Genomic DNA, 15,247 nt, shown 5'->3' on the forward strand with positions numbered 1-15,247 from the left:
AGGCTGCATTTACGTAGCTGAGATCACACGACACGTTAAATGCCTCCCACCCTCTTGGGCTCGTACATGTCACAGCATTTTGTGTGTCATTGTTGCATTATTTGAAACAGGCTCTTCTTAGATCAAACTAGGTCGTGCTCGTTGTAAAAGAAATAAATAAATGAACAGTATAGAAAAACACAAGGAGAAAGTACAAGTCACCCCAGATACCACCCACCATGGATGTCACTGTTAACATTTGGGGGGGGTCACCCTTCCACACACTTCTCTCCGCGTTTACCTTTACTTAAACAGAATCGCGTTCCGCCGACTATTCTGTTCTCTGCTTTTTGTCACCCGACAGTGGGTCATAGATACGTCCGCAGAATTTTTAATGACTGAAATATATTTCACTAGTAAACGTTCCTTTATTTTCTCCACCATTTCTCCCCACTCCAGGATGATCAGGTTGTTTCTCTCTTTTGGTAAAGTCACAGCTAACATTGATTTCTTGAGCACAGATAGGTACTGAGACAGGGTTGTAAGCAATTCCTATGCAGTAACTTGTTTACTCTTTAAAATATTCCTGTAGGGAGTGTGTATTTGATTATCCCCAGTGTACAGATGAAGAAATTGAGGCCCGAAGTCCAAATAGCGATTTGAACCCAGGAAGTTGGACCCAGAACCTGTTTGTTTGTTTTTGTTTTTTTTTCATCACTTGCTCTGCTATTTCCCACCCCTTCCTGCCTTCCCATATTCTGGATGGTTACCTTAAGATAGAATCCCAGAAATTATAATGAGTCATTGGGACCTTAGCAGACAGCTAAGAAGGAGAGACTGAGGTGAGGTGGAAGGCAAGAGCATTGGCAGAGAGGGAAACTGAGTGGCCAGGGTGATGGAGGGATCTACATCGAAACTGAAGTCCCCACGAATTAAAGCAGGAGAGAATTGAGGGAAAGTGACACCAAGCCAGGAGCTAAAACCCAGGAGTGTCCTGGGGCCCCGTGGAAGTAGGGCTTGGTGTAGTCGAATAGCATGAAAGTCAGCGCTGATTTTTCAGGAAGGAGAGAATTGTCGGGAAGCGGTAGCGAGGAACAAGGTGACACATACCAGGTCCCGGTGGTCCAGGGCCACAAGAGAGACAGGAGGCACCCACAGGACACACAGAAGTTTCAGGGCTTAGAGCGGGGATGAGCGAGGGGTGGGTTGGAAAGACATCCAGCAGAGCTCAGCGTGCAGGGACAGGGGCCGACATGGGAGTGCTGGGCTTCTTGATGTTACCCGTGCAAATGCAGACCAAGGACATGGTGATTTCACCACTGAGAGCTCAAGGCAGACGGGGGTGGTGAGGTGGAAGTGTTGGGGGCAGGAGGGCACAGCCCTCAGAGTTCTGGGCCCCCTGTTCACTGCCAGTGGGGGCAGCACCTCTGTGAAGGAAAAAGTCCAGGGACCAGGATGGGGACCTCGGGGTCCCAGAGGTGACTTCCAGGAGGCAGTTTGTGGAGGAAGCAGGTGAAGAGTGGTCTTCTCAGGAGGGACAAAAGTAGTGGGGGAGGGGCTGGGGACTCCAGGCCCTCTTGGAAGCAGGTGGTTTCAGGTCCTACCGAAGTACTGGAAGTGTTCAAGTAAACATTACCCCTGTGGCTTGAGAAAGACCTGCGGTTTCCATCCAGATTATTTGGTCGTGAAGAATGACACCCTAGGGAAAATGACTCTCGGGATATTATTTAAAATGTGACAGCAGACAAGCGTAGTGCAGATAGGGAAGCACCTGTCGCAGGAGCTGGGTCTGACTCTCCTCCCACACCCCTGTGGTGCCCGCAGCGAACCCATCCTACGTGCCCCCACCCCAGTGCCAGCCTGGCGAGTTCGCCTGCGCCAACAGCCGCTGCATCCAGGAGCGGTGGAAGTGCGACGGGGACAACGACTGCCTGGACAACAGCGATGAGGCCCCGGCCCTCTGCCGTGAGTCCTCGCCCTATCCCCATTCCCCCGCGGCAGGGTGGGGGGAGGGCAGGGCCGCGGGTGGGGCGAGCTGGGCCCCGCCCACTCACAGAGCCCGGGCCTCTTTGCTCCCCAGATCAGCACACCTGCCCCTCCGACCGCTTCAAGTGTGAGAACAACCGGTGCATCCCCAACCGCTGGCTCTGCGACGGGGACAACGACTGTGGGAACAGTGAAGACGAGTCCAACGCCACTTGCTCAGGTGTGGGGTCGGGGTGGACCGCACGGGGTGACCCTCAGGCAGGGAGGGGGAGGTGGGGGCAGAGGCAGTCGGACAGACAGAGCGACCTCAGCCAGGAGAGGAGCGCAGGTTGTTAGGGCTGAGGGGCGGGGCTGCGAGCAGGAGGAGAGGAGTGCTTCCCCGTGCCCAGAAGAATGGGGTTGGCTCTGAGGGCTGAGGTTGTGGGGAGCAGAGCATGGCTTCAGATTGGAGACAGGAGCAAGGAGGGTGGATCTTCTCGGAGGACACCAGAGACCCCTTGAGAAATGGGGTGAAGCAGATGGCGTGTCAGACCACATGGCTGGGTTTTTAAGTTTTTATTTAATTTATTTGTTTGAGAGAGAGAAAGAGCAAGTGTGAGCAGGTGGAGGGGCAGAGGGAGAGGGCAAGGGAAGGAGAGAATCCCAAGCCGACTCCGTGCTCAGCACGGAGCCCAACCTGGGGCTGGATCCCACGACCCTGAGATCATGACCTGAGCCACAACCAAGACTCGGACACTTAACGACCCAGCCAGCCAGGCGCCCCATGCACAGATGGTTTTGAGCTTCTCTAAGAGAAATGGTTTTGAGACCCTTGGGAAGACTTCCTGATAGGCAGAGGATGGTAGGAAAGAAGAGGAAATGGAGAGGGGGACACGACTATGAACAATTGCGCCCACCCTGTCCCTAGCTCGCACCTGCCCACCCAACCAGTTTTCCTGCGCCAGTGGCCGCTGCATCCCCATCTCCTGGACGTGTGATCTGGACGATGACTGTGGGGACCGCTCCGATGAGTCCGCCTCGTGTGGTAAGAGGAGCAGCTGGGAAGCGAGGCTGGCACAGGGAAGGGGGAGCCCAGGAGAATGTACCTGGGGGCAGGGGTGGGTGCTGGAGGACCCCTGAACCTTAGTCCCTAGGGGGCCATGAGCAAGTTACTGCATCTCTGTAGCCTCTGTGAGTTTTGTCTACAAAACTGGGATAATCACCGTGCTGACGGGATTCAGTGAGATCATGCATGAAAAGCACTCAGCACAGGGCGAGTGGTTGGTAACTAGAAGCTTGAAAAAGGGAAGCTCAGAAGGATGGGGATGAACGAGCAGGCCTTTAGGCTGAGCCCCTGCCACTTCCCACCGCTGACTGGCCGGCCTGTGCCTGCTGGTTCCAGGAGGGACCCCATAGCCACCTGCTGGGGGCCGTGGTGCTGTATATTCAGCTGTTCCTTTTCCCTGACAGCCTACCCCACCTGCTTCCCCCTGACTCAGTTTACCTGCAACAATGGCAGATGCATCAACATCAATTGGCGATGTGACAATGGTAAGAGCTCGCCTCCCTTAAACTGCCCTGGTTCCTAGGAAAGCTAGAAGCCACAGCCAGGTCCTGGGTGGGAGACAAAGGGGTCTTAGAATCAAGCTGGGGCCTCCTTCCAATTCACTAAAGCCCCACTGGGTTGGCTGGGAGTGGTGAATCCATGCCAGAAATCCCATGGGGGAAACCAGTACGGACCGAGGAGAGACCCTCCTGGTTGCCCATTAGCACCCAGGGCCTGAGCGGCCCATTCTCTGGTAGAGGATTGGGAGCTGGGGAGAAATGAGCGAGAAAGGCTGGAGGGGCAGAGCAAGGGGAGCCCAGTGCCCCGTTCCCTTCTCCCTGCAAACCCCAGCTCCTGAGGTCCTTGGTGCACCCTCCAGGCTCTGGCTTCAGGCTCGGGAGCCCAACTGGCGGTCAGCCACGGACCACGTGATGTCAGTCCTGAGCCACAGGGGCCAGTGGATCGTCATGTGTGTGCCGTGTCACGGCTCTGGTGGCGTCTGTGTGTTGTGACGTGTTGTACCAGTGGCTCCAGCCCTGGCTGATTGTGAGAGGATGTATGGGTCCAGCGCCACGTTGCCCCTCATCTGTGCTGTGTCTCGCGTGCCAATGGTTGCCCTGGCGGTTTCTGTGTTTCAGAGAAGGATTGTGGGGACGGCTCTGACGAAAAGACCTGTCCTGAGCCTGCCGGTCAGTGCATAGAAGCACATGCACCATCACCCCAGGGCCCCGGCTGGCCTCGGGCCACCTCTCAGGACCCCCCAGCAGCTCCGCTCTCCAGAGAGCTCCTAGGACACGGAGGGAAAGAGATAGGGAGAGAGGAGGAGACGGAGAGAGAAAGACAGCAGAAGGGCAAGAAGCAGAGAGGGCAGAGGAGAGGAGGTGACAGAGGTGGGGACAAGAAGAGCAAGACACAGAGGGCAGGATAGACAAACAAACCCAGTTGGAAAAGAGGCAGGGACACACCCCACGGGGGAAAGCCATACCCGGTCCTTCCAAGTGTCCTGAAAACGTGAAGGGAAGTCCTGTAGCCCCCACCCCCCAGGCCTCAAAAGCAGGACATTCATTCAGTCACCCTCAGACGCCTTCCAGAAGTGGCCCCCAACCCTCCCCAGCTGCAGGCAGTACCCCCCCACCTGTGAGCAGGGCGCCCAGAGCCTGGCCTCCACCAGTGCCCAAGCTCAGGGCGGGGGGGAAGGGGGACTGATTAGTCCCCTCCCTCCCGAGCAGGGCGCCTTACCTACTCTCCACCCACCTTACTCCCTCCCAAACCAGAGAAGCCTCTGCCTTTCCCCCAAAGCAAGCTGACCCCTGTTCCCACACCCTGCCGAAAGGAGAAGGGGAAAGGAGTGTGTCCAGTCCCCCACCCACCACCTTCCGAGACTCTGGGAAGGGCTGTCGTGCCCCCCCTCCACTTCTCCCCACCCCTACGTGGGCCATGGTGCATGCTGCAGTCTATGCAGTTTCTGTGTCTTCTCTGTTTGTTATTTTCTCAGTGGGGGCGTGGGGAGGTGGGAATGGGGCGGTGGGAGTGGGGGCCCCAAGCTGGGGTCACAGAGGAGGCAGCGGGCTGACCTGCTCCTCGCTTCTGCCATTCTTGCCTCCCCCCAGACAATGACTGTGGGGACAACAGTGATGAGGCCGGCTGCAGCCACTCCTGCTCCAGCACGCAGTTCAAGTGTAACAGCGGGCGCTGCATCCCCGAGCACTGGACCTGCGACGGAGACAATGACTGCGGGGACTACAGCGACGAGACCCATGCCAACTGCACCAACCAGGGTGAGAGCCTGGGGGCCGGCAGGTGCAGCGTAGCCGTCCTGTGCCAGTCACACTCAGCCGTCCCTCCGTCCCCCTCCACCCCCCAACTTTGTGCGCCGCAGCCATCTGGGAACCAGAGATAACCCAGACCCGGCTCTTATCCTCAGGAGCTGCCTGGTGTGAGGGTGGGAGGGAGATTGTCAACAAACCCTCGTCACACGCTGTTAAGATGACGGGCTTTGCAGCTGGGTGGCCTTGGGTTTGAGCTCCAGCTCGGCCACTTACTATCTGGGTGGCCTTGAGCAAGTTGCTTCATCCCTGTGGGCCTCTGTGAGTGTCATCTGCAAAGTGGGGATAATAATAGCACCCACATCACGGCACTGATGTGGGGGTTCGCTGAGATCGTGCACAAAAAGCATTCAGCATACAGCCTGTACTTGCAAGCTGGGAGCTTGAAAACAGCGATGCTGGGTGGGGTGGTGGGTGAGGGCGAATGAGCACAGTGGGGACCAAAGGAGAGAGGCGTTGGCTCCGTGAGGGTTCTCTGTGCCGAAGCCTCCAGGGCCCAGTTAGGGGGCAGTGGGGACCGAGTGTTCTGGAAGGCACAGACCCTCTGAAGGAAGGTTTGTTTCTCGGCTCTGGCCCATTGTTTCCGTGGAAGACTGCAGACCCAGGGCGGTCTAGGCTTTAAGAGAAGTCAGACAGGCAGAGTTCTGTGTGAAACCTGCCCATTTCCAAACACTGTATTAGGTTCCTGTGTCTGCCACACCAGAGTACCACAGACTGAGCAGCTTAAACAGCAGACATTCATCGCGTCAGTTCTAGAAATTAGAAACCCAAGTCCACAATGTTGGCGGGGTTAGTTCCTTCTGAGGGCTGTGAGGGAGAATCCCTCCAGCTTGTGGTGTTTGCAGGCCATCTTTGGGATTCCTTGGCTTGGATGGGCTTCACCCCAAGCTCTGCCTTCATCCTCGCATGGCATTCTCCCTGTGTGTATGCTTGTCTCTGTGTCTGGATTTCCTCTTTCTATAAGGGCACAGTCGTATTGGATTAAGGCCTACCCCAGTGACTTCATCTTAACTCGATCGTTTGCAAAGACCTCTTTTAGGGAACACAAATCAACCCATAACAACTGGCTTTAAATGGACTTTACAAACAAATGGACTTTAAAAGTTTCAGAAATGCTGTAGGCCAAAATCTTCCTGCGGGCCTTATCTGGGCCCTGGACTTCCAGCTTCCAACCTGTGCCCTATAGAGTGAAGGCACATACAGTGAGAGCAGTACGGTCGCACAAGCTCCCACCAGGGGCCCAGGACTGAGACGGAGGGCAGGGAGGGTCACCTGAGGCCCCGGAAACAGCCACTGAGTCTCAAGGGCCATCTCAGAAGTACGAGTGGGACAGGTAATAGTGCCATAGGATTCTGAGAAGGGTGTCCCCAGAGGCCTGCGGTGTGGCAGAGAAAGCACTCTGCCCCTCACCTACAAGCTGGGTGAAGTTGGACAAGTCATTTCCTCTGAGCCTTGGCCTCCTGCTCCATGAAATGAGAGGGGATGTGTGGGGGTCCTGGCCCGTGGAAGCAAGCATGTCATGACTGGTAGCGACTGTTAATGGCGGTGGTGAGCTAAAGTGGTCTGGGGCCATTTAGGATGATGTGGGGCCTGAACCGGGCCCTGATGAGGGCTTGGACAATGGCCAAATGGACAAGAGGGAGGGTCCTCAGATGGAAGGTGGGTAGGGGTGGAGAAGACAGTAGCAAGATTTAGAGAGTGAAACTGGGCACTTCCGCCTCTGCCTGTTGGGGCAGCTCAGGCCGGAGGGGCCAGCCGGGAATGAAGCTGCGCCCAGAAGGGACGCATATTCTGTGCCCAGAAGATGACCTCAGCAGGGGAAAGTCAGGCACTGGAACCCCTGAAGGACTTTGAAGCTGGAAGGTGATAAGATGGAGGAGGTGCTTTCAGAGGACAGTCCTAGAAGGGGATCCAGTTAGAAAGAGGTTCAGGGGCCCCCCAAGGAAGGAAGCTCAACTCGGAGGCCACTGCTGAGAGGCAGGCATTGAGATGAGAGCATTGACCGGATTGGTGGCGGGGCAACACGGAGGAGCGGGCAGCAGTGTGAGAGCGAGGTGGGGCTCCTGAGTGGGGCTCCTGCCCCGTCAGAGGTGGGGGCCTCTGGGTGCCGCTCCCCCTGCTTCCTGACCTCCTGAGTCAGACCTCGACCCAGCAGCCGGAGTGTGCCTGCAACCCATGAGTCACACCACAGCCGGGCCCTGCCCTGCAGCCAGCACTGGCCCCCCACATGCTTGCATGGAGACCCAGCCTGCAGGGCTCCCACCACCTTGCTGACCTGTGTTCCTGCTGCTCCTTTCCTGCAGCCAGACAGCCTCAAATACACCTTGGGCATTTTACTAATATGCCCGCCTGGTCCCGTCTCCGAGACTTTGCACCAGCTATTCCCTCTGCCTGGGCTGCACCTCCCGGGATGCTCATGGCTCATGTCATTCAGGCCTCTGTTCAGACTTCTCCTGCTCAGAAGCCTTCCTTGGCCATCTTACCCAGTGCCATTGACACAGCTTCATCTCCATGGCTTTGATCGCTGCCCGCTAGAATGTCAGCTCCGTGAGGGTAGACACTTGGTCTTGCTCACACTGGCACCAGGAACAGTGCCTGGCACACCAGAGGCGCTTGATAAGTATTTGTGGCCTTCCTGGGTAAAACGGAGGCTAGGTGAAGGGAGGGGGTCTTTGAGCTCTGGCCTAGCAAATTGCTTAACCAATAGACCACTGGTGTGTAAAATAGAGAGATTCTTGACTAGCCGATTGCTGGGGTCCTGGGAGATGTGACCTTCCTGCCTCCAAGTTAGCTTCTGAGAAGTGTCAGCCAGGCTCAGAGAACTCTCCATCCCTGCCTCAGCTCACAGCTCCAGACTGGGGAGAACAGGAGGGGGGTTGGGAAGGCAGACATGAGAATGGCTGACCTAGAGCCCCTACCTCCCCGTACCTCCCCTCTGCCCCCTGCAGCCACGAGGCCTCCTGGCGGCTGTCACAATGATGAGTTCCAGTGCCGGCTGGATAGTCTGTGCATCCCCCTACGGTGGCGCTGTGATGGGGACACTGACTGCATGGACTCCAGCGATGAAAAGAGTTGCGAGGGAGTGACCCACGTCTGTGACCCCAATGTCAAGTTTGGCTGCAAAGACTCTGGTAAAAAGAAGGATGGGTGGGAGCCTGGACTAGGGCGATCTGGACAGGGGGAGACCATACTGAGAGCAGGGGAGTGGCAAAGGAGACAGCGCTATGCTGGGGTGAGGGGGGACACTGGGAGGCAAAGGGCGGCACAGAAGCTTGTGGGTGACGCCTGGGGGAAGTAGTGGAGGGTCCAGGGCCTGCGCTAAGGGCCCTGGGAACCAAAACCATCACTGTCAAAGTTGAGCTTCAGCACAACTCTTGCAGACTCTTGCTTTCTCTTTTGCCCTTGTGAATCTGACAGAGAAGGCCTCAAGATTCCTAGTGGACCCCAAGGCATTACAATCACGGCCCTATTAGAGAAGCCCACTGGGTCTGGGAAGAAAGGCATGGAGAGCCCTCGTGCCCAGGCCTGGCCCCTCACACTATATCCATCCCTCAGCTCGATGCATCAGCAAAGCATGGGTGTGTGATGGTGACAGTGATTGTGAAGATAACTCAGATGAGGAGAACTGTGAGTCCCTGGCCTGCAGGCCACCCTCGCACCCCTGTGCCAACAACACCTCGGTCTGCCTGCCCCTCGACAAGCTGTGTGATGGCAACGATGACTGTGGAGATGGCTCAGATGAGGGAGAGCTGTGCGGTGAGGCCCAGGCCTAGGAGAGGCCCCAGGATAGGAGGGCGGCTGGGGAAGGAGCCTGGGCTGGGGCCAGCGCCGGTGGAGCAGGACAAGCTATGTGGGGAGAGGTCTCAGAGTGGGAAGGAGCAGCTCAGACTGCTGGGCAGGACATCCCCAGAGCAGTTACCAACAGCCTTTGTTGAGGTCAGACTCAGCTGGGCAAGAGGCTGAACCAAGCACGCCACACTATTAAAGCATATTAATCCCTCCAATGGCCCTGTGAGGCAGATGGAACTATTGTCTCCATCTTACAGATGAGAAAACTGAGGTGGAGGGGTTAAATAACTGGTCCAAAGTCACATGGCTCCTAAACTGTTGTGGAGAGTGCCTGGTGCAACCCCTTCCTGCAGGCACGGCTCCTCCCCCACAACCAGATGGTGGAACAGCACAGAGCTGCCTTTAAAAACAGAAGACACCAGGGTTGCGTGTTGATATGGTCAGGACAGCCTTCCCAAAGGAGATAGGGATTTAACTGGGTTCCCGAAGATGATGCTTAGATCTTGCGCAGTGAGGGGGGCGGCGAGGAGTCTGTGCATTCAAGGGTCAGAATAAATAGGGGTCAGGGAGGGCCACTTGGCGTGACAGGGGGATGAGGAGTGGAGCAGAGGCGCCTGTCTCCTCCGGGCAGGCAGGGCATCTGTTCCTGGGGGAGGGGAGTGGGAGAGGAGGCAGGCTGGGACTGGCCCGGAGAACTGCTGACGGGTCATCAGTCAGGGCTGGCGGATCTCAGGGTGTGTCAGAGAACCCGGCAGGACGTTCCCTACCACACCCCACCCCAGTCATGCCCAAGTCAGGGGAGACCAAGGAAAGGGCAGCCCTCCAAGAGATGCGAAAAGCTGCACCCCTCACCTGCCATGGGCTCAAGAAGTGACAGGGAAACGGAGACCCCATGCTGCTGTGATGTGGGGGCGCTCCTCCTGGTCCTGGTGCTGGGTGCTGGGCCCTAACCCTGGTCCTGAGGGAGCCTGGGAAGTGGCGGGGCAGGGACTTGGCCAGAAATGGAAAAGAAGGATGCCATGGGCAGGGAGCCAGGGTTCTGTCTGGGCCACCCAGGACTTGGGGCCCGGTCAGGCCATGGTCCTGCCTCGTCCCAGCTCCTGACCCTGACCCTGGTCCTGTCCCTTGCTGGCCACCCTGCAGACCAGTGCTCTCTGAATAACGGAGGCTGCAGCCACAACTGCTCAGTGGCACCTGGCGAAGGCATCGTGTGCTCGTGCCCGCTGGGCATGGAGCTGGGGCCCGACAACCACACCTGCCAGATCCAGAGCTACTGTGCCAAGCACCTCAAGTGCAGCCAGAAGTGCGACCAGAACAAGTTCAGTGTGAAGTGCTCCTGCTACGAGGGCTGGGTGCTGGAGCCGGATGGCGAGAGCTGCCGCAGCCTAGGTGACATGCGGGTGAAAGGTGGCAGGGAAGGCTGGGCAGGCTGGGGCAGGCCCCGAGCCGCCGTTGGCTGGGTTTGGGCTGCCGGATGCCAAAGGCTGTGGTTTCCACCCGTGACCAGGCCCGGGGCCAGCGGGGACCCTGCCTGCTCCGGGACAAGGTGGCTCTGAGGCAGCAAGCCCTACGCTGACCCCTGTATTCCACCCCTCCCCAGACCCCTTCAAGCCATTCATAATCTTCTCCAACCGCCACGAGATCAGGCGCATCGACCTTCAAAAAGGGGACTACAGCGTTCTGGTGCCCGGCCTGCGCAACACCATCGCCCTGGACTTCCACCTCAGCCAGAGCGCCCTCTACTGGACTGATGTGGTGGAGGACAAGATCTACCGTGGGAAGCTGCTGGACAACGGAGGTGACCGCCCCCTCCTGCTGACCCAGGACTGTCGCCGGTGGCCCACACACAGAAGGGGCACCTGGGGACTCAGAGCTGCAGACCCAGATCCAGGCCGTCCCGAAGCGGAGGCCCTTAGCTCCCCCATCCCCCACACTCTCATTAATTGGGTTAGATTTTGCTGTGGGTCTCAGTTCCTGACGCCCCGTAATTATCGTCAGCAGAGCCGGCAGCCTGATAATTAACAAAATGATCAGCCTTTCTTTGGAATGGCCTGGAGCTCCCCAAATCCTCGAACAGCAGGCTTAAAAGGAAAAAAGCCATTTAGGGATGGGGTACCTGAATCCTCCCTTCTGTCCAAAGGCAGCCTGACCCATCACAGACTTCTCTCATTAGTAACACACGTACCGAGCACCTGCGTACACATGGGGTCTGGGGAGACAGCAGTGATCAGAGCAGGCCACGACGGCTGCCCTCGTGCAGCTTACGCACCAGGGAAACATCAGATATGAGCAAAACAAATGAGTACAACGTGGAATATAGCAGAAGGGGATAGTGCTGTGGGTATAAAGAAAGGAGGTAGGTGGCAGGTAGAAAGAACGGGGATTGACATTCTAAACTGGGTGGTCAATACTCTGGTTTCTCTTCAGATCGTATAAATCTTTCGCCTTTTACTAAACTGGGTGGTCAAGGAAGGGCCCCTAAGAGGCAACATCTGAGCAAAAACTTGAAAGGAGCACATTTTACTAGAGGAGTTTGTATTGTTTGTGATAGAAAAAAACTTGGAGCCATTCTAAATGTTCATCAGCAAGGGGATGGCTAAGCAGATTGTGATAATATTCACACTATGCAACAATTAAAAAATATATATATATGTATGTATATATACATACATACATACATGTATACGTACATATATATATGTATATATATATACTTTTCCCCCTGTGGAAAAATCTTCAAGATACTTTATGAAGTGACTTCTAGAAGGTTCTCATATTGACTCTGTGTTGGCCCCCCCACAAAGCCTCCACCCTCTACTCTGACCTTCCATCGGTTAGCCCTTCAGAGAGCTGCCAGCAGAGGAAAGCTGTGAATTTCCCTTCTTCAGGATTCTGGAAACTAGGCCTCTTCTCTCCTATTTGACTTCCTGGTGGGGTGGGGGGTCTGGGTGAGGTGAGTGGAGGTGTCTGTGAACCCCAGGTGAAGCCGGGGTTTGTCAGACATATTGACAGAGGTATCAAGGCTGAGGGTGAGTCATCTAGGCTTCCTAGTCTACTGTGATTTCACGCTCATGACCTTCTCTTCACCAGCCCTGACCAGCTTCGAGGTGGTGATTCAGTACGGCCTGGCCACCCCCGAGGGTCTGGCTGTAGACTGGATTGCAGGCAATATCTACTGGGTGGAGAGTAACCTGGACCAGATTGAGGTGGCCAAGCTAGACGGGACCCTTCGTACCACCCTCCTGGCTGGTGACATTGAGCACCCAAGGGCAATCGCGCTAGATCCACGAGATGGGTGAGGACCCTGCCCAGCCCTTTTCTGGCCCGTGGTCCCCTCTGAAGCCTCACAGAGCTGGGTCGGGGACACCTGTCTCTTCAAAGGCTATTCACCCTTTACCAAAGATCCTATAATAGCCCCACGCCAGGCCCTTGACCTTGGCACCCCTGACCCCCTCCCCCTTCCCCAGGATCCTGTTTTGGACAGACTGGGATGCCAGCCTGCCGCGCATCGAGGCCGCCTCCATGAGTGGGGCTGGGCGCCGCACCATCCACCGGGAGACGGGCTCAGGGGGCTGGCCCAACGGGCTCACCGTGGACTACCTGGAGAAGCGCATCCTTTGGATCGACGCCAGGTCAGCGCGGCCCCACCACGACCCCAGAGGCTCCCATCTCTCCCCTCTCCTCCAGGGACAGGGTGGGGTTGGGAGCCTCAGGACTTGGTAGTGAAAAGGCCTGGGCAGCTGGAACCCGAACTGGGGCGGCCAAGGGCTGGGCCCAGTGGGGGGACTGAGATGACGGTTGAGGCCAGGCTGGGGGAGGAGGTGTGGGAAGAAGAGGCTGGAAGCAGGGCTGCACTGGGGGGCCTGGCCCAGGCTTGGGCAAGGTGGAAATGCATCCTCTCGTCCTCATTCATGGATCTGTGTCCTCTGCCGGTGGGCTTTATCTGCCCAGGGGAAGGGGCAACTTCTAATTGGTCTGCTCAGAGGGGGTGCCTTTTTCCAACCTCCTGCAAGCCCCGTGTGTGCTCACTGTGGCCCTATGGAAAAGGGAGCCAAGAGATCCAGGGTGTGGGATTTGGGATCCAAGAGCTGAGGTCCTAGAGGTCAAACCACTCGGGTTCTCACTCCACATTGTCATGTTGGCCTTCCCCGGCCAGCAAGGCCTGAGAGGAAGAACTGCTCCAGTGTGTGAGGGCTGTGGGGGGCGGGGGCCAGGGGGCCAGGGCCTGGCCCCGCCAGCATCCTCACTCTGCCCCGACCACGCTCTCAGGTCAGATGCCATTTACTCAGCCCGTTACGACGGCTCCGGCCACATGGAGGTGCTTCGGGGACACGAGTTCCTGTCGCACCCGTTTGCAGTGACGCTGTATGGGGGGGAGGTGTACTGGACGGACTGGCGGACAAACACGCTGGCTAAGGCCAACAAGTGGACCGGCCATAATGTCACCGTGGTGCAGAGGACCAACACCCAGCCCTTTGATCTGCAGGTGTACCACCCTTCCCGGCAGCCCATGGGTAAGGGGCCAGCAGCCTCGGCAGAAGCCCTCCAGGAAAGAGGGCACCGTGAAAGCATGAGGGGCTGTGCTGAGATGGTGGGACAGGCCAGCCTGCTGATGGAGGAGGGTCTGGCGATGCTGAAATAGGGAGGGGGAGAGCGGGTGAAGAGGGGTTGGTCCAGGTGAGAAGGGCCAGGTAGGTGCTGGCGGATCACAGGATGCCCTCACTTCTCCTCTCCCCCTGCCCCAGCTCCCAATCCTTGTGAGGCCAATGGGGGCCGGGGCCCCTGCTCCCACCTGTGTCTCATCAACTACAACCGGACGGTCTCCTGCGCCTGCCCCCACCTCATGAAGCTCCACAAGGACAACACCACCTGCTATGGTAGGAGGCCTCTCCCTCAAGGCCACGGGTAAACTGAAGCCCGAGGGGAAGCTGTCGGGACCCCAGGCTCACTACTGTAAGCGAGGGTAGACCGTCCCAGTCGGGAGAGGCTGCAGAGACAGCCACTGGAAGAAGATGCAGGAACTCAGGCAGGGAGGTGATGCCCATGCTATCACTTCCTGATAGCCAATGGCCAGCTGTGAATGGAAGGAACCAGAAAAAGGAGGGACCCTCATGTGGGTGGGCGGGAAGCCTGAAGGGAGGGAACTGCCCTCAGTGACCCGCCCCGTGCCCCACAGAGTTTAAGAAGTTCCTGCTGTACGCACGTCAGATGGAGATCCGGGGGGTGGACCTAGAGGCCCCCTACTACAACTACATCATCTCCTTCACGGTCCCTGATATTGACAACGTCACCGTGCTGGACTATGATGCCCGCGAGCAGCGTGTCTACTGGTCCGATGTGAGGACACAGGCCATCAAACGGGCCTTCATCAACGGCACGGGCGTGGAGACCGTCGTCTCTGCAGGTTCTGCCCTCGCCTTTGACCCCCGCAGTGAGCGTGGGCGTCCCCCCATCCTGCCCTCCCTCCCATCCCTGGTGCTCTCGGTCCCAATATTACTTTTCCAAATCTTCCTCCTTCTCAGTGCTCCAGCCCTGGATTCCCGATCCCCATCCTCCCCCCCACCAAAACCAGGCCAGTCCCCCACCTCCTCCAGCCTCCCGACCTATGCCCCCGCAAATACCCAACCTCCAAGTCCCCGCTGTGCTCCCCAGACTTGCCAAATGCCCACGGGCTGGCTGTGGACTGGGTGTCCCGAAACCTGTTCTGGACAAGCTACGACACTAACAAGAAGCAGATCAACGTGGCCCGGCTGGACGGCTCCTTCAAGAACGCGGTGGTGCAGGGCCTGGAGCAGCCCCACGGCCTGGTGGTCCACCCGCTGCGTGGGTCAGTCCGGGACCCAGGGTTGGGGGTCGTGGGGTGTGGGGCAGGAGCAGAGAGGTCTGACTTCATCTTCCCACACCTTCCCAGGAAGCTCTACTGGACCGATGGGGATAACATCAGCATGGCCAACATGGACGGCAGCAACCGGACCCTGCTCTTCAGTGGCCAGAAGGGCCCTGTGGGTACGAGCTTGCTTTCCCGAACTGCGGCTTGCCCTAATTCCTGTCAGGAGATCCTCAGGGTCCATCGATTGCCCCTCTGTCTGCCAAACTCGTAGCTTAGTGCGCGTCCTCACCATCCTCCCTCAAGACCGTATAT

The 15,247-nt window shown here is 57.5% G+C and overlaps 1 protein-coding gene across 1 annotated transcript in view; it reads left to right on the top strand.

Annotated features, from left to right (window-relative positions):
* LRP1 (LDL receptor related protein 1) overlaps window positions 1–15,247 on the top strand; it is a 79,876-nt gene that overhangs the window by 33,158 nt on the left and 31,471 nt on the right. Inside the window, exons 16-31 of the mRNA XM_080811458.1 lie at window positions 1,804–1,944; window positions 2,060–2,185; window positions 2,873–2,989; window positions 3,415–3,495; window positions 5,101–5,268; window positions 8,265–8,447; window positions 8,872–9,072; window positions 10,249–10,494; window positions 10,706–10,903; window positions 12,196–12,400; window positions 12,573–12,737; window positions 13,375–13,619; window positions 13,851–13,982; window positions 14,282–14,509; window positions 14,758–14,932; window positions 15,017–15,111. Coding sequence (XP_080667584.1) covers window positions 1,804–1,944; window positions 2,060–2,185; window positions 2,873–2,989; window positions 3,415–3,495; window positions 5,101–5,268; window positions 8,265–8,447; window positions 8,872–9,072; window positions 10,249–10,494; window positions 10,706–10,903; window positions 12,196–12,400; window positions 12,573–12,737; window positions 13,375–13,619; window positions 13,851–13,982; window positions 14,282–14,509; window positions 14,758–14,932; window positions 15,017–15,111 — 2,706 coding nt within the window. The remainder of the gene's footprint in view (window positions 1–1,803; window positions 1,945–2,059; window positions 2,186–2,872; window positions 2,990–3,414; window positions 3,496–5,100; window positions 5,269–8,264; window positions 8,448–8,871; window positions 9,073–10,248; window positions 10,495–10,705; window positions 10,904–12,195; window positions 12,401–12,572; window positions 12,738–13,374; window positions 13,620–13,850; window positions 13,983–14,281; window positions 14,510–14,757; window positions 14,933–15,016; window positions 15,112–15,247) is intronic.

Source organism: Martes martes (assembly GCF_963455335.1).
Source record: "Martes martes genome assembly, chromosome: 8".
Taxonomy (NCBI): domain Eukaryota; kingdom Metazoa; phylum Chordata; class Mammalia; order Carnivora; family Mustelidae; genus Martes; species Martes martes.